The sequence below is a fragment of the Typopeltis vanoorti genome, chromosome 19 (assembly GCF_054136105.1).
Source record: "Typopeltis vanoorti isolate ZY-2024b chromosome 19, IOZ_Tvanoo_1.0, whole genome shotgun sequence".
NCBI lineage: Eukaryota > Metazoa > Arthropoda > Arachnida > Uropygi > Thelyphonidae > Typopeltis > Typopeltis vanoorti.
In genome coordinates this window covers 93,478,027-93,505,020 of record NC_143567.1, presented here as the reverse complement: position 1 = coordinate 93,505,020, position 26,994 = coordinate 93,478,027, and the positions used below count along the sequence as shown (strand labels likewise).

Here is a 26,994-nt window from a genome sequence, read left to right as displayed (position 1 = left end):
TTAAAATATTCAAGTTATGGAGAAAGTAAAAAAATCCCCCCCCCACACACACACATATACAACTGTTCACATGTTTAGAGTGGTGCATGTAAAACTTCCCTAAAAATTCTTGAAGCTGTCCAGAAGAGAGCAATCTAGCTAAAATAATCCTTGCTTACAAACCCATTGACACCCACATTCCTCCACTTTCTGTTGGGCCTGTTAAAACAAGAGCATCAGGTACGGAGAATCTCTTTTCAGTGTGACTGCAAATATAATGAACTTGATTCTCCTCTTAAATTCCATCTACCTCTGTCCTCAGAACAGCCATCCTCATGAAGTATTCCCAAAGCAACCTGTAACTTTTCAATAAATAAGTGAATAAACTTCTTTTTCAATCCTCACCTGATGTGCTCATAGTTCCTTTGACATCTCATGAATGATATCAATATATTAAAAAAAAATTAAAAAAAACACCTCATTATGAGAGTAACTCCTTACATCTTAAATAGGATTCAAACAACTTTTTCCAAATGAAAGGCAAATGTCAACATCAGTCTTAAGATATATGTTACAGAGGTGCAAATTAAAATAAGTCGTGGAACTTCAAAACTATAACTGAAACTAAACAAGAACTAAAGTCCTAACTAGCACAGCTTGAATCATTAGTTAACCTAGAGGAATACCTATGATTCAAGCTCTGGACTGAAGGTTTTACAATAGGTGTTTCTCATATAATGACACATTTAACACAAGTTCAATATTTCAGTGATCCTTTGCAGAGTATTTACAACATATCTCTGTATTTGAAAAAATCAAGTTTCCAACAACAGGTTTATCAGGAAACATAATGCAGCTATGCTTGGGAGTGGAAAAATCTCAAATTATATTGGCTTTGTTTAGAATAGTTTTTCAACCAAATTGTGTATGTAGTATTCAAAAGCTGATTTGCCTTGTATAGACTTGCCATAATAACTGTAGTGAAATCTTTTTGTGTTGTTCAGGCCAACATTAAAGCTTCTCCCTTCTCTGTATAAATTATATTATAGTATGAACAAAAGATGTACTGTTAGGAAGCTCTGAAATCAACAAAATCAGTGATTTTTGTTGATTTATTGAGTGTTTTCTTAGATTTATTGGTGTGTTTTTAGTATATTATTGTATTTTTTTTAGTATATTTATTGTACCATAGCATTTAATAACATAATTGTAGAATTATTTTTAGTTTTTAGTACTCTTAAGAATGGTGCTAAAATCTTGTCATAACAGGGCAATGTCTAAAGCACAAGTTAAAGTTGTTACTACTGAGGAGAACCTTTGTCCCAATAAGCAGAAGCGTTGCTGCAGTGATGATAATATCTGAAAATAATCTGATTGGAAATATCCCGATTAAAAGAAATTATTAGGAAATTGACCAGAGAATTAGAAAAAGTGGAAAAACATTTAACGAAACTTAGGATAAGAAAAGGGATCAGAATAAGATCAGCCAGGAAAGTACTGAACTTGGTAATCATAATAACAGTACTGTAAGTAAATTAAAACCTAAGAAAAAAGAGGTGATAGGATATGGAGATTCAATCATAAAATTTGCGCTTGCCAAGGTAGTCACTACTTCTAGTTTCACAGTGGTGAAAATTAAAGATATGATAACATAATCAAAAAACAGAAAGGAAAAGTAAAATAAATAGTTCTTATATGAACTAATATTTAAGTAGCAACAAATATTTTATGAGTGACGATGTGAAAGGTCTGTTGGAAGAAGTGAGAAAGAAATGTGAGAGTAAAAATTGTAGGTTTGCTACCCAGATACAAGAGTATCGAGATAAGGAGGGCAATGATGGCAAATGATTTCATATACAGGCTGTATAGAAGAAATGGATCTCAGCTTTTCGATGTGAAGAATGTGTTTGATGGCAGAAAAAACTTGTATAAGAGAGACAGCCTGCACTTGAATTCTTATGGCATCAGGAGCCTGGAAAAATTACTTATTGGGATGAGACCTAATGCAGAGAGTCAAGGAAAGAAACTAGATTATCAAGGATTAACTAGAGAAATGGGAAAATATTTATATTAAACATTTTGCATGTATCTGTCAGATCAGCTGCAAGCTCCGCAGGGTTAAAAGCGCGTTAATCAAAACTCTTGCCACGTATATCAAGGAATTGCCGCAATTAATTTTGCTGCTTTAATCAAATCCCGCGATAAGCAAGAGATACCTGTGTGTGTGTGTGTGTGTGTGTAACATGAAATCCACCACTTAACTTTGTAAGCATAAATGTATTCTTCACATTACATCATGAAACACTTTAATGCTGACAAATTCCCTACAATCATGTAAACAGTTTTTATCCTATATGGACAAAACTCCTGGAACCTTAGTTTCTTGCCTCCTACAGAATTTTTATTATTTGAATTCGCACAGGAGAAAGACTAACATAAAAATTGCCCTCTATATACAGCAACAATAGACCGTCAAATTCTTCTTGCATCTTAAATCACAGAACACTAAAGAAAACATATCTTGTCTCCATCCAAGCCACTGCAGTAACTTCAGTTTCTATATGAAAGTAGCAGCAAGCTCCATTAAGTAAACTAGAAACTATAGCAACCTTATCATCACTTTAGAATGAATGAACTTTTTATATGAAAGTTTCAACAGGATTTGGAAAGTAGGTAGTGTTGGATTCTAATTATGTAGAAAATAGAATAAATGTTGTTTGATTCAGAATCCAACATGACTTTCCGTCACAAGAACTATATTTGTAAATATTATTTGATGTAAATAACATAAATTATAATTGATATCATATAACTACCTTAATTATGTCAAATATTTAATTGCTTAATCAAAGAAATGTTTTAATGGTAAATAGATTCTGTATTAAATATTATTAAACTGTTTTATTTATTATTTTGTCAATATAGTAAGAACTTATATTTGTAATTTAACTACGCATTTATTAGAATGCAAATATTCTATTTATTCTTTTCATGAAAGTTAACGTTATGTAATAACTGAATGTAGTTATGTAACCTAATGTAACATTCGCGAGAATGTTTACGTCTATCGGTTGTCATAGAGACGCGTGGAAATAAACGAGCGCGTGTGAAGGGAGCGTTTGTGGAGGAGATGAAAAAATAGATATGTAGTAGTAAGTAGGGAGTCGGAACGGAACTTTGGAACTATAAGGTAGCAAGGAAGTAAACTAAAGAAGTAGAAGTAATTAAAAGATTCCTAAGGATAGGAGTTGAGTAGATATTTTTTTATATAAGTGAATCTTATAGTTGGCTGAAAGCAAAGTCAGCCATGGTAATAAAAAGAAATTATTGCCGTAATCGGATAATTAGAGAACTGGACATTCAAAGAAGAATACTGAATAAATCCAGTCAGTCCACAATTACGACTTATTTCTGTACTACCATGAAAGGGAATTGCACGGAGTTAAACTAGTTGATGAATGATAAATAAGAATAATTAATGTACCTTATAGTTGTTATCTGGATTTTTGAAGCGCAATTAGTAATGTTTTAGTTATTTAGTGTTTCGCAAGAGTGATAAATACAATTTGAAAGTGTGCTCACAAAATATTGGAAGTACTGAAGATTATTTCTGGTAAGGACAGTCATTAGTTTATTTCAGTGTATGAAGATTTAAGTATTAGTTCCGTTGCGCTGTTTCTAACATTAACTGTAGCTTACCATCGAGGCTGAGAGTTGAAAATATAGACATTGAAGTGATATCTACCGTGGTTAGTGCCTGTTATGAGTTAATCGTAGAGTGTAGCTGAGAGATACATGGAAACTGATTAAATAAGAAATTCTATTGTAGTAAATTCAGTAAAGAAACTTTGTGATTCTGAAACTGTGTATTTGTATGTGAAAGTTTGGAAGATTGATTTATTGTGAATGACTTGACTTGCTGTGCTAACTTGACTGGTTTGTCATATTAAGAAGCGGAATTTATGTATTTGTCAAATAACCATATATTAAATATTTTGTTTGTTAATTTAAATATTGTGTTTGCCTGAATTTCTTTTTTACTGCACCGTTCACAAAAACTCGAATCTAGCGGGAATCCCAGAAAGAAAGAAAATAAATACCATCGGCCTGAATGAGTGAAAAGACTGCTAACTAATTTTGAATTAATCCTACTAATTCATATAGACTTATCTAAGGATGGAGTGGCGCAGTATAATAGAAATTTCTCTACCCTTAGATCAGTGATTAATTTGCAATTAGTTTTCCTTATTTGATGGAAGTGACTTTTAGCAAGATGGCGGATTCGAACGTCAAGAGAACACGTCACGACAGTAGTAACTTTGTGTTGAATGGGGAGCAAAGGCCTTCACTGCTAGTAAGGATAATTTCTGTGACTCACTTAGAGCATTGTCAGAAAAGTGAAGCAGTTCTAATCTTCCTTTTATTGAGACCAATAAAAGGAAGATTAGAACTTCCGGAAGTTGACTCACTATGTACCTTTTATTGTGTCAAAGGACAAGTAGGGAGTGATTGAACAAACAGCATCTGTGTGAGAGGAAACTTAAACAAGATCTGAGATACTGAGAGAAGAGGGACCTCTTCAGTGTATCTGGAAAAAAAGAGAAGAGCATCAGGAGAGAGAAGAGGAATTCTGCATCTGACCCAGCTTGCTAAGTAGCATTGGAAGAAGTGAGCCAGCTGGAGTTGTGGACCTTACTATTTGGATAGCTGGATTGCAGATATGGCCAAGCTTCACGGAGAGGAAGGCAAAAAGGTTGGAGTGATTTGCAGAGTTCAGTTTTATTAAATGGGGCAAGGAAACCTTGAACCAGAGGAGGTGAAAAGTAGGAGATGTATTAGCTATTTTCTTTCAAGCAGTCTCATATCTCACAAAGGCATGGATTCCATCCTTGTAGCAAAAGGAATTGTGAGGTGTAATTTGGACACTGAAATTGGACAGTAGTGAATGCAGTTGCAATTTGGGTTTCTATAAGAGTAGGTGGTAAGTGATCATGAATATCATTTATGTTGGTGTTTGTGTCACAGATGTTGGTAAATTGGATGTGAAAGTGAAGCGAGTTTTTTTTTCATGGAGATTCTGGCATAATTTTTTTCTTTTTCTGGGATTGGTTTCAGTAGCAGTGCCACTGTCAATGTTCATATGTTTTGTTATTGGTTCATTTATGGTTAGATGGAAGGACACAGTGGGGACGTTGGAGTGAGATGAGATACTTTAGGACATGATACTCATACATAGAGTGACCAGTCTCCAAGTTGTCGCCTCAACAGTGCTTTACCCCCCCCCCCCCATATACCACTACTTGGACTCCCTCTCCAGGCATGATCTACAGAGTATACGGCAGTGGGATTATGTGCCAGTTGAAAAGCCGTGTAACTCATTATGATAGGACAGGTTTGGGTCTGTACTATTTGCAGCCTGTCTGTGGCACTGCAGTTTTTACTGATGTACCTTGAAATAGAGGAGATTTTGGGGTCCTTAAGTATGTTTGGCATGCCCTTGAAGTATATCACTCATGCTGCGTTGGGGGGGGGGGGGGGCAGGAGAAACCAATATCTCTACTCTTGGAGACCAAACGTGGCATTCACCATATGAGGTATTCAATAAGCCAGTAGAAATTTTCTCCAGAAACTATTTCCTGCAAACCTGTCAAGAGGAATATACATGAAAAATTAGCTTCATTGTGTTATTTGTTTTAGCCATAATAATAACTAAAAAACTATGGCAAACTATGATGTATTTCATTCTGTCTTGTGTATGTAGGTAGTGCTAGAATAATTTTCTACTGGTGGTTGTAATTATGTTAAAAATTCCAAAAAGAGCAAGTAATTAGTATCCAAATATTTTACACATTTGTACTGTGGAATTCTTCAATTGTTAGTTAGAAAATCTTTTTAATTTCAGTGAGATTATTTCTTTTAGACTTAACAGTAATATATAGCAATTTTCATTTAAAAGAATGCCATATTTCTTTGTAGTATAAATTAAGAATTCAGTTTTTGCATTTTCTTTTTTAAGGGCAGTCTTGCTCAACCACAAATGTTAGTAGTATCAGATGTACAAGATATGTTTATGCCCCTTCTGGATGGATTCTTAGTAAAGCTGCAAGAAGCCGAAACTGTCATAGATAGGTAATTAAAAACTATTTTGCGATATACAGTGTAAAATCTGAATAAAACATTTCATGTTTGCTCCAAAAGTTTGAACTTAAAAAAAAAAATAGCAAAGCTTATTTAACCAGAAAGGCACTACTTTCATATATCAAATAGTAGGTTATGCTTAAACTGCTTGTTGATAAATTACCTAAATGAGATAATTAACCAGGCTTCAGAAATGTAACTTAAATCTACTAGCCACAAAAACATCTTACTCAACTGAGATAACCGTCTCCTTTATAAAAAAATATTGTTATAGGTGATATTTTTTTTTTTTTTTAAAAAGTAAATGTTATGGTGACAAAAAGTAATATACATTCTTTAATTCTTACTAGACATTGCACACAATTATACAGAAATATCCTTTTCTTTCATGTGGGTTTAAAATGGGTGCCACTGATCACTGACACAATTCATAATGGTTTCACGTGTCCTTTAGTGTATTTTTTTTTTTTTTTTTTTTTTTTTTTTGTAAAATACCACTTGTCAACTGATTTATCTGGAATAGACTTGCAGAGAAGGGCCATTATATGGCCTTTCTTTGCGAAACTTCTCCATCCTGAATGATTTATGGAATCAATAAATCATTCAGGGTGGAGGGATTTATTACTGACCTTAACTTTCCTTTTATTAAATTTGATTTAAACCTCATTCATATAACAATATACTTGCTGATATAATGGCTGCACTTTTCCATTTCTCATAAAACTGCTTTGAGAGAAATGGAAACATGTTGTGTGTTTAAATGCTTCCCCACACCTTTGAACTCGCACTTACTCTTTCACTAGTGTAATGAAGCTTTCTTCATTATCATCAAAGCTGAAATTTTTATCCAAAATCTTAATTTCTTCTTTTCCCAAGTCTTCCAGATCTTCAGGCCAGCTGAATAATTATCACTAAATCTTTTTATCAAATACATTATTTCATCATCATAATAAGTTTAGTTTAATCCTTTATCCAAGTGTGAGCAAACAAAGTTTGCACCTGAAAGTATCTTCAGGACTGGGGTAAGGTAGTACAACACCAAGCAACTCGTTGCAAAGGTGGAGAAAGCACTCATCACTCCTATCTCAGTATCTTCCATAATGCAAAGCACATCTCCTTGCAGATATGTGTAATGCTATGCATTAAGGCAAGGGCCACTACCCATACCGGTTTCAACCTTTATTGAGGTCTCGTCAGTGGAAGCCAGGCCCAGTAGTGGAGACACCAAGGCAGAAGCAATGAGAGGTCATCCCAACCTATAGGAGTTGCCAAAGGGTGTACAACCTTATTATTAAATTACTCCGGATTCAGAGAAAGATGTTGAGAGTTTATTTTTCTTGTCAGTGGGAGCCTGGCTCCCACTGACAAGACCTCAATAAAGGTTGAAACCAGTATGGGTAGTAGCCCTTGTCTTAATGCATAGCATTACACATATCTGCATGGAGATGTGCTTTGCATTATGGGAGATACTGAGATAGGAGTGATGAGTGCTTTCTCCACCTTTGCAACGAGTTGCTTGGTGTTGTACTACCTTACCCCAGTCCTGAAGATACTTTCAGGCACAAACTTTGTTTGCTCACACTTGGATAAAGGATTAAACTAAATTTATTATATTTTATACAAGAATATAAATATATTTTACAGAAGAATATAAATGTGTCCATTACTGTTGGCAGGGAAATAAATGAAAATTGATTCTTAAATTTTTTTTAAAAATTTGTTGAATGGTATATCTGATTTTTGTACAAAGAATCATGATAGCTTGCAAGCAATGCAAAATGTTGTTTGAGAATTCTTGACTATTTCATAATTAACTTGCAAGAGCTTGGTAGGCTTTAGTACATAACAGAGTGAGATGAGATATAACTAGTGTCATCTGTTTTAGACTGGAATTACTTCACATATCAAACCAGCAGTGAGATATATTGTTGAGAGTATCTTCTTGCATACAGTATATGAAAGAACTAATTTTTTAAAGAAATTACTTAAAATACTATCCTCTAGTTGGAAATAAAACTTCTTTAATAAACTAGTTAACAGCCATCACGATAATCATGATCAAAATAACTTAACAGTGATTGAGATGTTTTAAAATGGGGAGAAAGTGTAAATTATGTGTGTGGGGGGGAGAGGGAAAGAATATATTTTGAATACGTTTAAAACGAGGCTGAAAATTCACTTGTCTCTGATAACTTATTTATGCTTATGGCTACATGAAACTGGTAAGTCAAAAGTACAATCATTGTTGGTGCTTCAGACAAAAGAAGCCCCAGAGATGAATCACAGGCAACATGAAGCTAATGTCTCAAACAAGGCATCCAAAGGTTTCCAAGCCTCCTGGACTGCTTACAATTATGATGAATACAAAACTTGCTTATGACCAGTGGGCAATTGAATTTCTGAAGCCCCAGTTATTAATTTGAATTTTATATATTAGGAAGAATATGAAGTTTGAGCATACTTGAGTTTTTGGAAGTAAAGCAGATCAATCTTCATTGCTCAGTCAGTTTCAATGAAGCTTTTTGGTTGCAAATACCTGTTTCAATCCTGCCTATGATATGAAGAACCTTTATCAGGGTTTCAATTAAATGTTGAGTTAGCCATTCTCATATGGAGGTAGAGTTTTCTCCTCTTCCTAGAAACAGTTTTTTTTTTTTTTTTTTTTTCATATCTCAAAACAAGTAAATAAACTGGCTACATGCACACACACATCCACAGGCATAAGATGCATATCTTTTAGCCCTCTAAAGGAGCAGAAGCAGAGGAATGGTAATCTTGCTGCATTTAATTGCCTAAAACCTTTAATTAGGGGGACTCAGCATAAGAATGGGCACAATTGAATGGATGGTATGATGATGTTCCATTTGGTATTGATTTTGATAACAGTTCTGAAAACAGTATTAGATTTGAAATAATATGAAGATATGTAATCAATAATTACATATCTTCATATTATTTCAAATCTAATACTGTTTTCAGAACTGTTATCAAAATCAATACCAAATGGAACATCATCATTCCATCCATTCAATTCTGCCCATTCTTAACTTGGGGAACTGGACAATGAGACTTATTTGTGCCTATGGTCCCACAGAAGGTTCTACTAAGGTAGAAGTGGAGGAATTTTGTGAGGCTTTAGAAAAAGCAACTGACACAATGAAAAAGGAAAAGTTGGTCCTTGTTGGGGATCTAAATAGTAGAGTAGGAAATGATTGTGAGACATACAAAAATATTTTGGGAAAATTTGGAGAAAAGAGCAAAGCTAATAATAATGGCAAATATCTGTTGGATTTCTGCTCAGGACATGGACTGGTTATTACTAACACCATGTTCCAACATAAAAATGTGCACAAATATACATGGAGAGAAGAGGCTAGGAATAAGAAAAGTCTCATTGACTATGTTACTGTTGATAGTGATATTTTCTCCCTGGTGCAGGACACCAGAGTGTACAGAGGATTTGAAATTGGAAGTGATCACTATTTAGTCTTGAGCAGGATAAAATTGAATTTCATATTGAAAAGAATAATATGTAAAAAAGTTTTAAAGCGAATAAAAGTTGAGCAGCTCTCAGATGTGAACTGTAGACTAAAATACAGAAATATTATTAAAAAGAAAATGAAAGAGTTTGAGAACAGGAATCAAACCTTGGAGATTCAGTGGCAAACTCTGAAGGAAACATTGATTGATTCTGCCAGAGAGGCATGTGGTGAGGTTGTGTGCAAGAATAAAAAAAATCAGAACTCCCTGGTGGACACAGGAAGTTAAAGAGGCAGTGAAGGAAAAGAAGAAAGCATATCAAAAGTTCCTGGCAAATAAGTCAGCTTTTACTCTTACAGAATACAGAGACAAATGTAAGAAAGCTAAACAGTGTGTAAAATTAGCTAAACAAAAGTCACGGGAGGACTTTGGCAAGAATATAGAAAATAAATATCAAGAAGGTGGCAAAATATTCTGGAGGTTGTTGAAGAAGCTTAGGAATGGAGGAAAGAGTGCTGTAAAAGGAATTAGAGATGATAATGGTGAAATGAAAACAGGAGAAAAAGATATCCTTGAAGTATGGAGTAATTACTTTGAAAAACTGCTAAATGAAACAAGCAGTGATGGCAGCACAGTGGTAAAAAACACTGACCAGGCATGCAGTCAGGAATACATATCCATACTTGAAGTAGAAAAAGCCATCAAAGGCTTGAAATGTGGAAAGGTAGCAGGAGTAGATGATATTCGACCAGAAATGCTGAAGTATGGTGGTATAAGAGTCTTACAGTGGCTGCACTGCATAGTTCAGAAAGCCTGGACAGAGGGACGAATTCCCGATGATTGGAGTAGAGCTCTCATAGTACCCATATATAAAAAGGGAAATAAAACTGAATGTGAGAATTACAGAGGTATTTCCCTACTGAGTGTTCCTGGCAAGATCTATGCAAGTATACTTGAGAAACGGTTGAGAAGAATTGTGGAAGAAAAGCTTGGTGAAGAACAAGCTGGATTCAGGCCAAATAGAGGCTGTCAGGATCAGAGAGAAAGCATGGGAATATAACAAAGATCTGTATTTAAGTTTTGTCGATTTGGAAAAGGCATATGACAAGGTGCCAAGAGAGAAGCTATTCAATACGCTGCAATTATATGGTGTCAGTGGGACATTATATCAAGCAATACTTAGTCTTTATTTGAGTTGTGAGTCAGCAGTTAGAATTGAAGGAAGTACAGGAAGATGGTTTAATGTTAAATCTGGTGTGAGACAAGGATGTACATTATCCCCTCTGTTATTCATTATCTATATGGATCACATTATGAAGGAATGTGGTATTAAACCTGATATCAAAATTGGAGATGTTAATGTTAGCTCTTTGCTTTATGCGGATGATGTTATACTTCTAAATAAATCCGCTACAAGTCTGCAAGATTCTCTGACTAAATTGAATAGCTGTTGTAATAGATATGGTATGAAGGTCAGCAATAAAAAGACAAAGACAATGAAAATAGGCAGAATCATTGAAAATGTCAACTGTGTTGTGAATGGAGAACCTGTGGAACAAGTAAAACATTTCAGCTACTTAGGCACAATTTTTACTGAAGATGGTAAGCTAAATATAGAAATAGACAACAGAATCAGCAAAGCTGGTATCGTGGGATGTCAATTGAATAAATTCATATGGAATAAGAAAGAAATTAGTCGGAACACTAAATTAGCTGTATACAAGACTGTGTTCAAACCAATTTTAACTTATAGATCTGAGAGCTGCGTCAGAAGTAAAACACTTGACCAAAGACTAGAGACCGCAGATATGAGAGTCCTGAGAAAGATTAGAGGCGTGAACAGATGGCATCAATGGGAATATCATATTAAAAATGAGGATATTAGGAAAGAACTTGACATTGTCAGCATCCAGGAATGCGTTAGCAGAGTAATCTCAGATGGTATGGTCACTTAAATAGAATGGGAGAGGAAAGATTAGCAAAACAAGTGTTCTCTGCCAGGTTGGCAGGAAAACGACCCAGAGGAAGACCAAGATATAGGTGGATTGATATGGTACAAAGTGCCTTAGACAATAGAAATATAAGATCTGATAATGTTGGAGTCTTGACAAGTAACAGACTGATTTGGAGGAAAATTGTAGATAGGAAATTAGTAATGATGTAATTTTTTCATGTAGTACTGTCATATCCTGTACACCCCTTGTGGATACATGGCAGGAATTTGATGATGCAAGTTTCTCGAACTTGGGTGATTTGACAAACTAATTTCTGCTTGGTCTCTGATGTACATAATAGGGATTTATGCACTTTGCTGAACTTTGTTGCCTGGCAGGGCAAGTTTTTGCAAGTTTTTAGAACCCCAGGTGATTTGAGCAGACTTATTTCTACTTGGTCTGGAGAAAGGACAGTTACTTATTTTAAATGGTTTGTATTTTATGAATTGTCTTTATCATAAGGGGTGTGTGTGTGTGTGTTGGGGGGGCAGGCAATTAACCTTCATTATAACAAACTACTGTAAAGTCCCACGTGAAGACTCATAGGCACATAGCTATGCTAAATGAAATTCACCATAGCAGATTATGTGCTATAATATTTATTATAGCACATAATTCATAGCTCATTTCTGGTCAGAGTTTCTTTTAATTAGTACAAACCAAGACAACATTCATAGCATGATGTTTCTTCTCAAAAACTCTTTAATCAGTTTTGAAACCAAGTTTCAGTTGAATTTATTTAACTATAATGAAATATATATATATATATATATCTTCTATTTTCATAACAGAATTAACTTTTCTTTTAGCTTATTGGAACAAATACCTATAATATTTGCTGATACCAGAGAAACGGAAACAGTACTTGGGCCTGTCATACAGGCTGGTCTTGAGGCACTTAAAGTAAGTTATTTCTACTCATTCGAATTTAGGAATTAATATTATATTGCAGAAGAAAGGAGTAGTAGTAATAACATATAAAATTTATATATAGTAGTCAGAATAATTATAACTTGCTTATCCTTCATAAACTTTTAGAAAAACTTATTTTTTTGAGAGAGAATATTCCAAATTTATGTTATTAAAGGTAAGAATTTTGACTGGATTTTTTTTTTTTTTTTAATGTAAAATAAACATTATGTACTGCATCCACAACAAATTTGTGTCTAAAGGCAGTTAAAATATTTTTCTGTTATTGCTCATTCAATGAATTTCTGTACAAGTAAAAAATTTTGCTAATTGTTATTTGTTTTTCGACGGTGATATGACAAGAATGGATTTTAACATTGCCTCCTTGTCAACAAACATATTAATTCATGAAACAACAGTTTTTATCAAATGTCACCACTGCATGTATCTTGATATTTTGTCATCATCATCATCATCATCAAATTCCTGCCATGTACCCTCAAGGGGTGTACAGGATATGACAGTACTACATGAAAAAATTACATCATTACTAACTTCCTATCTACAATTTTCCTCCAAATCAGTCTGTTATTTGTCAGGACTCCAACATTATCAGATCTTATATTTCTATCGTCTAAGGCACTTTGTACCATATCAATCCACCTATATCTTGGTCTTCCTCTGGGTCGTTTTCCTACCAACCTGGCAGAGAACACTTGTTTTGCTAATCTTTCCTCTCCCATTCTATTTAAATGACCATACCATCTGAGATTAGCTCTGCTAACGCATTCCTGGATGCTGACAATGTCAAGTTCTTTCCTAATATCCTCATTTTTAATATGATATTGCTATTGATGCCATCTGTTCACGCCTCTAATCTTTCTCAGGACTCTCATATCTGCGGTCTCTAGTCTTTGGTCAAGTGTTTTACTTCTGACCCAGCTTTCAGATCCATAAGTTAAAATTGGTTTGAACACAGTCTTGTATACAGCTAATTTAGTGTTCCGACTAATTTCTTTCTTATTCCATATGAATTTATTCAATTGACTTCCCACGATACCAACTTTGCTGATTCTGTTGTCTATTTCTATATTTAGTTTACCATCTTCAGTAAAAATTGTGCCTAAGTAGCTGAAATGTTTTACTTGTTCCACAGGTTCTCCATTCACAACACAGTTGACATTTTCAATGATTCTGCCTATTTTCATTGTCTTTGTCTTTTTATTGCTGACCTTCATACCATATCTATTACAACAGCTATTCAATTTAGTCAGAGAATCTTGCAGACTTGTAGCAGATTTATTTAGAAGTATAACATCATCCGCATAAAGCAAAGAGCTAACATTAACATCTCCAATTTTGATATCAGGTTTAATACCACATTCCTTCATAATGTGATCCATATAGATAATGAATAACAGAGGGGATAATGTACATCCTTGTCTCACACCAGATTTAACATTAAACCATCTTCCTGTACTTCCTTCAATTCTAACTGCTGACTCACAACTCAAATAAAGACTAAGTATTGCTTGATATAATGCCCCATTGACACCATATAACTGCAGCGTATTGAATAGCTTCTCTCTTGGCACCTTGTCATATGCCTTTTCCAAATCGACAAAACTTAAATACAGATCTTTGTTATATTCCCATGCTTTCTCAACTATTTGTCATAAAGTGAAGATCTGATCCTGACAGCCTCTATTTGGCCTGAATCCAGCTTGTTCTTCACCAAGCTTTTCTTCCACAATTCTTCTCGACCGTTTCTCAAGTATACTTGCATAGATCTTGCCAGGAACACTCAGTAGGGAAATACCTCTGTAATTCTCACATTCAGTTTTATTTCCCTTTTTATATATGAGTACTATGAGAGCTCTACTCCAATCATCGGGAATTCGTCCCTCTGTCCAGGCTTTCTGAACTATGCAGTGCAGCCACTATAAGACTCTTATACCACCATACTTCAGCATTTCTGGTCGAATATCATCTACTCCTGCTGCCTTTCCACATTTCAAGCCTTTGATGGCTTTTTCTACTTCAAGTATGGATATGTATTCCTGACTGCATGCCTGGTCAGTGTTTTTTATCACTGTGCTGTCATCACCGCTTGTTTCATTTAGCAGTTTTTCAAAGTAATTACTCCATACTTCAAGGATATCTTTTTCTCCTGTTTTCATTTCACCATTATCATCTCTAATTCCTTTTACAGCACTCTTTCCTCCATTCCTAAGCTTCTTCAACAACCTCCAGAATATTTTGCCACCTTCTTGATATTTATTTTCTATATTCTTGCCAAAGTCCTCCCATGACTTTTGTTTAGCTAGTTTTACACACTGTTTAGCTTTCTTACATTTGTCTCTGTATTCTGTAAGAGTAAAAGCTGACTTATTTGCCAGGAACTTTTGATATGCTTTCTTCTTTTCCTTCACTGCCTCTTTAACTTTGTGTGTCCACCAGGGAGTTCTGATTTTTTTATCCTTGCACACAACCTCACCACATGCCTCTCTGGCAGAATCAATCAATGTTTCCTTCAGAGTTTGCCACTGAATCTCCAAGGTTTGATTCCTGTTCTCAAACTCTTTCATTATCTTTTCAATAATATTTCTGTATTTTAGTCTACAGTTCACATCTGAGAGCTGCTCAACTTTTATTCGCTTTAAAACTTTCTTACATGTTATTCTTTTCAATATGAAATTCAATTTTATCCTGCTCAAGACTAAATAGTGATCACTTCCAATTTCAAATCCTCTGTACACTCTGGTGTCCTGCACCAGGGAGAAAACATCACTATCAACAATAACATAGTCAATGAGACTTTTCTTATTCCTAGCCTCTTCTCTCCATGTGAATTTGTGCACATTTTTATGTTGGAACATGGTATTAGTAATAACCAGTGATATTTTGTTCAATAAGATAATTACTTACTTACATAAAAGACAAAAAATATATATTTCATAATTTTTGTGCATTGTTTTGAGAGCTTATTTTGTACAGTGGCTAGTGTAAATGATACTGATTGGCAGTGCAGATGAATCATCACAGGTCACAGTGGTCCTTTGCTTTTCATCTAATCACATGAAAACACAAGTGGCTGCTAGTTTTTTCATCCATATAGTTCAACTCTGAACATATTAAACCAATTTCTTATCATTTTATCTACCCCTGACTTTTGGAATAGCCTTTTACCATACTTTTTTCCCCCAACAAATACAACTCTCACCTTTACAAGAAACTTATTAATATATTCCTTCTTTCTACTTAACCACTTGCCAACACACATGATGCTATTGTGTTATGGGTTTTGTGTTGAGCTGATATATTAAAAAATAAATGTCTTAAATTGCCACTGCTGTAACATTGAGTACTGAGTAATACTATTTCCCATATTTGAGGATAAGTTTATCAGATCTGTTCAAAGTTATACATAGCGATACTTATATATTTCTTATATTTTTTTATGTACAATCTTTTGTAGATCTCCTTGATTTGTCAAAGAGATTGCTGGCCTGGTTGGTTGAGTGGTTAGCATATTCCTTCTCCAGTCAGTAGATTGTGTTTTAAGAATTCTAGCTATATATTCAGAGATTCCTTGGACTTGAGATGACCACTCGACATTCTTAATGAGCCTATCACTAAAGCTGATAAGAACAGAAAGTAGATTTTTCTGTTTCTTGCTTAATTCATTCAACAAAGAACATGAGAATGGGGGAAAAGAGTCCTTATAGTGTTAGATTTTGACACTGATAATGATATAAAACATGTAATGTTCTGTGTGTGTGTGTGTGTGTGTGTGTGTGTGTGTGTGTGTGTGTGTGTGTGTGTGTGTGTGTGTGTGTGTTATTTCTGGAAAACTGAGAATCCAAGACCTGTTTTTCTTTGGTTGAAGAACAAGAAAGCCTAAAAAGAAAATAGTTTTCAGTTTCAAGGATGTATCTCTGAATCACTGGAATTAACTTTGTGTACAAACTTTTGAATTTCCATCAATAAACCATGCCATATGATAAAAATATTGCCCACCTACACCATACGGAAAACTTTGGATGATATTGTGGAGGGGACATTCAGAATTCTTTATAGCATGATTAGAGAGTCAAGATGTTGGGAGATGGGGAAGTCATATTAAGGCTGGTTGACACCCTGGCCTTCTCTATACTGCAAGTCTATTTTCACAATCAAATATTTCAAATAGAATTTGGAACATCATTCATCACATAAACATGACATCTTGAAAATGTAATGCAGAGTTGTACCATTTGTTCCATTCTTCAAGTAAGAATTTTGAAGGATCATGATACGAGTGTACTTCAGTGGTTGTTTTTTGGAAGTTAGTTGCTGTCGCGATATAATATATTTTGGTACCGTCGGAATCGAACGCGTAACGGTGGAAGACAAAACGAAGCTAAGTTACTGTATTTAGTTATATTTCATTTTATTTAATTATATTTAGTACTTAAATGTTCTGATGTTTGTAGTTTTTTTCCTCTTATTTATTAATTGAATAATTATTAAAGATTAGGGTATAATTTGACAAAACACGTCACAGATAATAATGGCACCTGTGCGAAGGAAAATAGCGGCCAGTAATGTAGGTTCGCCATCGTTATCAAAGAACGGTAGCATAAAAGAAATGAGTCAGTGTACTAGCTGTGAAATGTACGCTTTGCGGAGTGCGGTCGGAGTGTGGTTAGATGATAATAAACGATTGAATGTGTGTAGAAAATGTAGGGAGAATGCGGAATTGAAGTGTATTTCGGATCGTGAGTGTGATATTTTTGTCAACCTTCAGAATGAAGGAAACAGGGATATGACAGGAAACGGCAAGGTTGTACATGAAAATTGTGAGAGTGTGAATGTAGAAAGTGTGAATGATAGTATAAATGGTTTCTCAGAGAACAAAAACGATGAGATAGATGCATTGAGTGAGATCGCGTTGTTGAATAGTGCGATGGAAAGAGCAAAACAGCAGCTAGAGTGCATGAACAAAAGTAGACTGAATGAACCAACCAATAATAAAAGGTATGACAGGAAAAATAGACGTATGAATGTGAACATGAACAGAATGAAGGATAGAGTGCTGTATGGAGACTCGTTATTACGAGGTGTGTTAGTAGAGAATTTGACAAAATCGTACCAACCTGGTGCGACCATTAAGGACGTAACTGCATCTATTAGAGAGCAAAAGGAAAGGGTGAAAGAAATGATTGTTGTGGCAGGTACGAATGATTTGAAAGGAGATAAAATGGAAATGATAGAAGACCTGAATGAATTGTTTGAGGTAGCAAAAGAAAAGAGTGAAAGAGTTAGAATGATTAGTCTTTTGCCACGGTATGACAGTGAAATGTTTAAAAGGAGGGCTATAATTGCAAATGACTTTATGCGTGGGTTATGTATGACGAGTGGTGTGGAATTTGTGGATGTGTGGAGTGAGTTTGATGGGCGAAAGGATCTATATAAGATGGATGGCTTGCATTTGAATGGTTACGGTGTAAGAAGACTTGAGAAAGTGTTGCTGAATGTAGTGGATGTGCAAATTCAGGGAAACTAGATTTGTTAGGGGGGGGGGGGGGGGAGTAGAGATACAGACCTTATAGAGGCAGTTGAATGTAAGAATGAATATAATATGCCAGAGCAAATAAGGACAACAAATCTGAGTGGGATAGTTAATATAAGGCGTCAAGGTATGGTTGGGGCTAATGGGGGTCTTAAATTCATGTACACTAATACTAGGAGTATTAGGAACAAGAAGGAAGAGTTTTTGGCCATGGTTGGCACTTCCAGACCACAGGTTATAGGTATTAGTAAAACATGGCTGACTGTAGATGATATAACTAGTGGGATTGAATGTGATGGGTATAGTGTGTTCAGGAATGACAGAGAGAATAAAATGGGGGGAGGAGTATTGTTGATGATAGCTGATGAGCTCCAGCCAAGGAGAATAGAAGTTGAATTGCAGGATAGAGAAAAGAGCACATTTGAGGCCATTTGGTGTGAAATTGTGGCTAGCAGAACTAAATATACAATTGGGTGCTGCTATAGACCAGGTGATGGAAAAGATGGTGGTGACAGTATGCACAAGCAAATAGAAGAAATGGGTGGAAGGAGGGTGATTATTATGGGAGATTTCAACTATGGTCGCATTGATTGGAGTGAGGAGAGGACACACGGGAGGAAGGAACTGGATTTCATGCAGTTATTAAGGGATAACTATCTGCAACAGCATGTAATGGAAAATACTAGGGTCAGAGAGTGCTTGACCTAGTAATTACATCTGAGGATTTGGCTGTAACAAATATGACCACATTGCCACCAATCGGTGAGAGTGATCATAGGGTCTTGACTTGGGAGGTGGCTAAAGGTGTAGAATTTTCAATTAAGACAGGGTACATGTGGAATTATCGGGCTGGAAAGTATGACAAGCTTAGGAGTTTGATTGGTTCAGTGCCATGGCATGTACAACTGCAAGGACTAGAAGTTGATAGTGCATGGGAGGTAGTTAAGAAGTGCTTGCATGAAGCAATGGCTGACTGTATACCTAGAGTCCGAATAATAAATCAAGTAGGGGTTAAATGGATGAATAACACCATTAAGCTTGAGCTGCAAAAAAAGAAACAACTATGGAGGGAATTTAAGGAGAAGGGTGACCGGCAGGCACCTGAACGGTATAAAGCACAGGCCAGAAGGGTGATGAGTGTGGTAAGAAAAGCAAAAAAGGATTACGAAAGAACATTGGCCATGCAGGCTAAAGAGAATCCTAAACAGTTTTTTAGATATGTAGCAAGTAAAAGGAAAAATGTACATGGCAGATTGATTTTAAAGAATGCCGATGGTAGGGAGGTAACTGAATCAGTTGAGATAGTTGAGTTACTGAGTGAGCACTTTGCAAAAGTATATCATCCAGGTGGTGACATTGCAGAAACGAATAAACCAGTAGATTATACGGGAATTGTGGTTAATGAAGTGGAGGTGAGTAGTCTATTGCATAACCTCAATGTCAATACATCTGTGGGATTGGATGGTATACCAGCTCGTGTTGTACGAGAAGCAGCTAAAGAATTGTCAGTACCCTTGACCATTTTGTTTAATTTGAGTCTCGGGTCTGGGTTAGTCCCGAGCGGGTGGAAAGAGGGGAAAATAGTTCCACTGCATAAAGGTGGTTCCAAGACTGCTGTAGTAAATTACCGACCGATTAGCATATCATGAATCATTGTCAAGGTCTTAGAAAAAATAGTCAAGAGGAAAATACAAGATTGGATAGAAGAAAATGGGATACTGTATCGGGGACAGCATGGTTTTGTGAAGGGTAGGTCATGCCTCAGTAACTTGCTCACGTATTATAACACAGTGACGGCTGAACTGGATAAGGGTAATGGGTTTACGGTGATTCTACTGGACCTTGCCAAGGCCTTTGACAGGATTCCACATGGTATTCTAATCAGTAAATTGCAGCATATGGGAATGGACATAGGGTTGGTGAGATGGATAGGAGGGTGGTTGACGGAGAGATATCAGAGAGTGGTTTACTCGGGAGTAGAGTCCACAAGACGGCCTGTGACTAGTGGTGTGCCACAAGGATCTGTTCTTGGACCACTGCTGTTTAATTTGTTCATAAATGATATAGGAAATGATCTGAGAGGAACAATTCATTTGTTTGCGGATGATGCAAAGTTGGGTAGGGCAATAGTAAATGCAGATGACGTCAAAATTTTGCAGGATGATTTGGATAGATTGGAAGTCTGGGCTAAGGAGAATGGATGTCAGTTTAATGTGGCAAAATGTAAGGTTATGCATTTTGGGGTGAAAAGATTGGCGGCAGTTTACTGCATTGGTGGAACCGTGCTCCAGGAAATTGATGAGGCACGATATTTAGGAGTGTTGGTAGATAAAGAATTGAAATTTAGGGGACATATTGCAAAAGTGACCAAAACAGCTCATCAAATCACTTGGTTGCTGAAGAATACGATGACAAGCAGAGACAAGCAGGTTATTGTTCCTCTGTATCGAGCTTTGATAAGATCCCATCTAGACTACTGTGCTCAGATTTGGTCACCTAGGTTTCTTCTTGATGGGGAGGAGGTGGAGAGGATCCAGAGGCGAGTGACCAAGATGATAGCAGGTCTGTGGAATGAACCGTATGAGAACAGGTTGAGGATTTGTGGGTTGCAAAAATTGGTTGATAGGCAGAGGAGGGGAGATATGATTGAGACATTCAAATTACGAAGGGTTTCTATAAAATTAATTCAGAAGATATTTTTGAGAACAGGGCTGGTTGTGGGAGGACTAGGGGACATCCATGGAAACTGGGCAAAAGTGTGGTTAGTAAAGGTGTTAGATCTGGGTTCTTTACTTTTAGAGTAGTGAATGAGTGGAATGCGCTCCCTGAGTCTGTGGTGGATGCTGTGACAGTGAATGAGTTTAAGGCGAGGTATGATAGATACTGTATGAATGTCAAATAGTTGTGATGAATATGATTTGGGGCCTCCCTCGATGAGTCCAATGACTCCCTGGAGTTGCCCGTAATAATAGTAATAGTAATGCAGTGAAATAGGTATAGTCTGAAAGTTATCCAATCAGTCAAAGATCACTAAGCTGTCCACTGTTACTATTTAAACAAGAATTTCATTTCTTTATAATAATGTTATTTCAGAATAAATAGGTAGGATGTTGAGCACATGTCAGTTTTCTGTTATAATCAAAATTAAAATAGACTGTCTAGTTCATTTTTTGCATGAACAAACAAGTCCCATGAAAATGCAATCTTTATTTTGGACACACTGACCATTCAGTAGAGAAGAAGATTGAACATCAGGACTAAATTTGAAGCATCAAACCTCTCAACCTCAGACTGACTCATTCATTTTCATATTCAGAATCCTAATTTAGAAAAGCAATTTTAGGCATATATAAGGTGCTGTCCAAAACGTTTGGGGAATTTGAATAGTTTATGTTACTATAAGAGGTGGGCAGTACCCCTTGTGAATCAGTATGTCAACAGCCAGCAAGCTAAGATACTTCATTCTTGGGTTACATGCCATTGTGTTTTAATGGTTCAACGATTTTCTTCTTCATCTGAAATGGTGAATTTTAAGGAGCAAAGAATCTAACTGAGAGGAAACCTCCACATAGCCTTCAAAGGAATGCGGAGAACCGACCAGGGCTTCTGACCTAATGTCCAATCCTCACCTTCTCGTGGTGCACCTTGTTGGGTATCTACTTGGATACTGAACGGACGAGGATGAGCTGGCAATTTGGGATTTAGCCGACCAAATTGTATTCTTATTGCCTTAAACCAAAATACAAAATCACGGTACAACATTACAAAATTTCATGCCGGCTGGGGCGTCGCCCGGTTAAACAATCCCCCGTTGTTTTCGCCAGGGAACCAGGGTGAACAGCGAAAAGTCAGCTACTGGAACAAATCTGAAAACAAACCCCAACTCAACATCACCAGAGTTAAAGATCGTTACTATCAACGTAAGAAGCCTGAATGGCAAAGAAATGGAATAGCTGAGGAATTAGATAAGTACAAGATCGACATAATAGGGGTGACTGAAACAAAAAAGACCAAAACTGGTGAGATCTTTCTGAGCAATAAATACAAAATGTTATATTCAGGCAATGACAGTCAACAAAAGAAGGAGTAGCCATAGTATTCAACACAAAATACGAGGCTAATCTTCTTGAATGGCAGTCAGTCTCAAGTAGAGTAATGTGGGCAAATATGAGAATGGGGAACTGGACAATGAGACTTATTTGTGCCTATTGTCCCACAGAAGGTTCTACTAAGGTAGGAGTGGAGTAATTTTTTGAGGCTTTAGAAAAAGCAACTGACACAATGAAAAAGGAAAAGTTGGTCCTTGTTGAGGATCTAAATAGCAGAGTAGGAAATGATTGTGAGACATAGAAAAATATTTTGGAAAAATTTGGAGAAAAGAGGAAAGCTAATAATAATGGTAAATATCTGTTGGATTTCTGCTCAGGACATGGACTGGTTATTACTAACACCATGTTCCAACATAAAAATGTGCACAAATTCACATGGAGAGAAGAGGCTAGGAATAAGAAAAGTCTCATTGACTATGTTATTGTTGATAGTGATGTTTTCTCCCTGGTGCAGGACACCAGAGTGTACAGAGGATTCGAAATTGGAAGCGATCACTATTTAGTCTTGAGCAGGATAAAATTGAATTTCATATTGAAAAGAATAACATGTTAGAAAGTTTTAAAGCGAATAAAGATTGAGTAGCTCTCAGATGTGAGCTGTAGACTAAAATACACAAAGATTATTGAAGAAAAAATGGAAGAGTTTGAGAACAGTAATCAAACCTTGGAGATTCAATGGCAAACTCTGAAGAAAACATTGATTGATTCTGCCAGAGAGGCATGTGGTGAGGGTGTCTGTAAGGATAAAAAAATCAGACATCCCTGGTGGACACAGGAAGTTAAAGAGGCAGTGAAGGAAAAGAAGAAAGCATACCAAAAGTTCCTGTCAGATAAGTCAGCTTGTGCTCTTAGAGAATATAGAGACAAATGCAAGAATGCTAAAGACTGTGTAAAACTAGGTAAACAAAAGTCATGGGAGGACTTTGGCAAGAATATAGAAATTCAATTGACCCCCGCAACTTTTTTCTGTTCTGCAAGATGAAATAGAAATTCTGTAGGAAAAGCATGAAAGTTTTAATCTACACAAAAAGCTGAAAGAGATCTCAGGTATATTTAAGAAAAAACAACTATATATCCTTCGAAACAAAAAGAGAGAAATAATATCTGAAAGGGATGACAAAATACAATAATGGGTGAAATATGTTGGAGAACATTTTACTGATAAAAGACAGAACCCAGAAAATACTTATGAACAGATGGAAGGTCCATGCATTCTAAGATCAGAGGTAAAATGTGTGCCGAACTCAGCTAAAAATGGTAAAGCCTTAGGCCCTGATAGAATACCAGCAGAAATAGTAAAATTATTAGAAGGTGACAACATTATTATATTAGTAAAGCTATTTAATAAAGATCTACAATGCAGGCATAATCCCTCAAGACTGGTTACAATCAATCTTCATCATGCTGCCTAAAAAAGCAAATACGAAAACTTGTAATGACTGTAAAATGATCAGCCTAATGAGTCATGTTCTCAAAATGTTTCTGACAATAATTCAAAAAAGAATATTCAGAAAATGTGAAGACACCATCATTCATACCCAGTTCAGCTTTAGAAATGGTTTGAGAATGAGAGAGGCTCTTTTCTGTTCTTAAATCTTATTCTAAAAATGTAGTGATCAAAACAAGGAAGTATTCATTTGCTTCATCGACTTCGAGAAAGCATTTGACAAAATGATTGCACTATTAAAAATAATTGGATTAGATGGTAAAGACATCAGGATCATTAAAAACTTATATTGGAACCAAAAGGCATCTGTTCAAGTTGATGACATTATTACAGACTCCATTAACATCAAACAAGGAGTAAGGCTATCACCTCTTCATTTTAACATATACTCAGAAACCATATTTCAAAAAAATCTCGAAAGGAAGGGATTAATATAAATGGTGAAATCATAAATAACATCCAATATGCTGATGACACAGCTCTCCTGGCTGACATCAGGATCTTCAAAATCTTTTGAAACTAGTGAACAAAGAGAGTGAAAAAATGGGATTAAAAATAAATATCACCAAAACTAAATTCATGGTCATAAGCAAGAACCCAATTCTTTATTCAACACTTTCTTTAAATGGGAAACAAATAGAAAGAGTGGCAAAGTTTAAATATCTCAGATGTTAATTAAATGAAGAATGCAATCCAGAAATGGAAATAAAAATTAGAAGTGAAATGGCAAGAAAAAAATTTTCTCCTGATGAAATCAATACTGTGTAACTGCAATTTAAATATAGAGCTTAGAGTAGAGTATGCATGGTTAAATGCTATGTATGGTCTGTACTGCTGTACGGTGCAGAAACTTGGATGTTGAAGACAACATCAATAAAAAAAAACTTGAAGCCTTTGAGATGTGGTTATACAGACGGATGTTAAAAATCCCATGGACAGCAAAACGTCCAATCAGGAGGTACTGGAACAAATGGGGAAATCACGTGAACTTTTAGATACCATGAAAATAATGAAAACTGTATATCTTGATCACCTACTTCATAATGAAAATCATAACATACTTCAGTTGATTATAAAAGATAAGATCAATGGAAAAAGAGGACAAGGAAGATGAAGGAAATCTTGGCTGGCAGACATCATACAGTGGACTGGCATGAGTTTTGAGGGGACCATTCAGAGTGGCTGAGGATCGCTCAAAATTTGCCAAGGCGGTCACCGACCATCCGATAGGAGATGGCACTCGAAGAAGATGAAATCCTAGTAGAAAGGTTGTTGTTTAGGCATGATTGAGGAGGTCCAGCCAGAATCGCAGGAGGAACTCTGTCACACTTGAGGACTTTCAGGGATTCATGGATAAATGGCTGTAATCACTGTATATATACTCAAAGGGATTACTAGAAGGAGACAGTGGAAACTAGAAGTTAGAGTAAGTATTTAAAAAAAAAAATTTTTTTTTATGGTCAAAATTCCCTGAACATTTTTGTGTAGGACTTTGTACCTGTTTGAGCAGATTTCTGAAGCTTAATACATTATCTCATCTGATAAAAATGATTAGTTAATCTGCCAATTATTTGGCATAATTATCTTGGTATGCATGGACAAGTAGGTTTTTACTCTGGAAACTCGGGTTTTTAATTCCTGTATCTCAAAAATTGACTGTAAAACTTGCACTGTCACAAAGCATTATAAGAATATTAAGGTATACGGCCACATAATGTGGCAGTTGTCTACTGTACTCCTTCTGAAAAGCCTTTATTCTTTGATAACTTGTATTCACTGTGTCAGTAAAGGTGTGAAGGATAGGTAGGCACTGGTGTCAATAAGTTAGGGCTGAAGAAGCTCTGCTCTCCCTTTCAGAAAAGAAATGGTGTTATAGGATTTTTATTGTTATTTTATTTATGTTGTTCCCATCCATGAAAGGTTATTAATAAACCTATATTAGTAAATAAATTATACTAATAAACCATTTGCAATGTGGGTGGGCTAAGGATTTATTTTTCTCATTTTTTTAAAATCAATTTTATATATATATATTTTTTTATTTTTTATTTTTTCATTTTTTTTATATATATATAAATTTTTTGTCATGGAACTTTAAGCTACTTCAGGCTTCCAATAAGCTGGGTGTGGAAGTATAACACTAGATGATGAAATCCTTGTTTAATCCTTTATACAAAAGCAAAACTTCACATTAATTGCTGTAGTATCCAATTTGTATTATGGGATACTAAGACAATTAATATGAAGTCATTAGCCTCTACATACAAGTAGCTTAGTCATGAAGATACTTCATGTGCACTTGAATAAGTTTGGTTGCTTATGCTTAGAATATACCTTATTTGCCAACGTATAAGATGCACTTTTTTCTTTGAAAATAGGTCTGAAAAACAGGGTGCATCTTATATGCTGATACTCAGTTTTTTATTACTTTAATTTCTGGAAATTTTCTCTGTTCCGAGTTACGTGATTTCTTTCTTGCTTCCTTGCGGTGTGTGAGAGCATTCTAATTACGTAGAGTTCAGTGGATGCGCATGCGTTGTCATCGACAATCACAACTGTGTTCCTGTTCATTTAAACTTTCTAATTGTTGTCGCAGTTGTTTTGAACGGTGATAAATTTCTGCTGTTAAATTTTCTCTAAATTTCTTGGCAAATTATGGCTGAAAAACGTCGGCATTGCTACAATATTGCATACAAGCTACGTGTAATTGCATATTAGGTATTTGTTGAAAGTAGAACTACTTATTACTTTATATTTCAAATACTGTAAATTCATTTTAATATTCAGTAATAAAGTTTTTATCCTAAAAAATGTGTACAAAAAAAGGGGGGGGGGGGGCGCATCTTATACATCGGCAAATATGGTAATTTCTTGGCAAGTTTAGTTTAATTTATAGCCAAGTGAAAAAAGCTTTCTACAGTGCTAGAAATATCAGGAATAAGTTTTTTTTTTTTTTTTTTTTTGGGCATTGGTCAGTGCATCCTTTCCAGAAGTTGCTGTCAGTGGATTCTCACTAATATACATTAGTGAGACTTTGCTGACTTTGAAGTCAGCAAAATCTCACTATTAGTTGACTTTGAGGTTAACTAATTTAGTGTTTATTTCATTCTTATTCCATATTAATTTATTCAGTTGACTTCCTACCATACCAGCTTTGTTGATTCTGTTGTCTATTTCCATATTTAATTTATCATCTTCACTAAAAATCATGCCTAAGTAGCTGAAATGTTTTGTTTCTTCTATAGATTCTCCATTCACAATGCAGTTGATATTTTCAGTTGCATTGTGAGATGACAAGTGGGAGAAAATATACAGTTGGTTGCTGCCATGATGGGGGGGGGTATGGGATGATGTAGAAAACATGAATCTGCAAATTAGTACAAT

At 35.5% G+C, this 26,994-nt stretch overlaps 1 protein-coding gene across 1 annotated transcript in view; it reads left to right on the top strand.

Annotated features, from left to right (window-relative positions):
* The window catches only part of Sec24CD (COPII coat complex component secretory 24CD), a 400,801-nt gene that overhangs the window by 239,503 nt on the left and 134,304 nt on the right, over window positions 1-26,994 (top strand). The window contains exons 11-12 of the mRNA XM_090409481.1: window positions 5,996-6,108; window positions 12,401-12,494. Coding sequence (XP_090265607.1) covers window positions 5,996-6,108; window positions 12,401-12,494 — 207 coding nt within the window. The remainder of the gene's footprint in view (window positions 1-5,995; window positions 6,109-12,400; window positions 12,495-26,994) is intronic.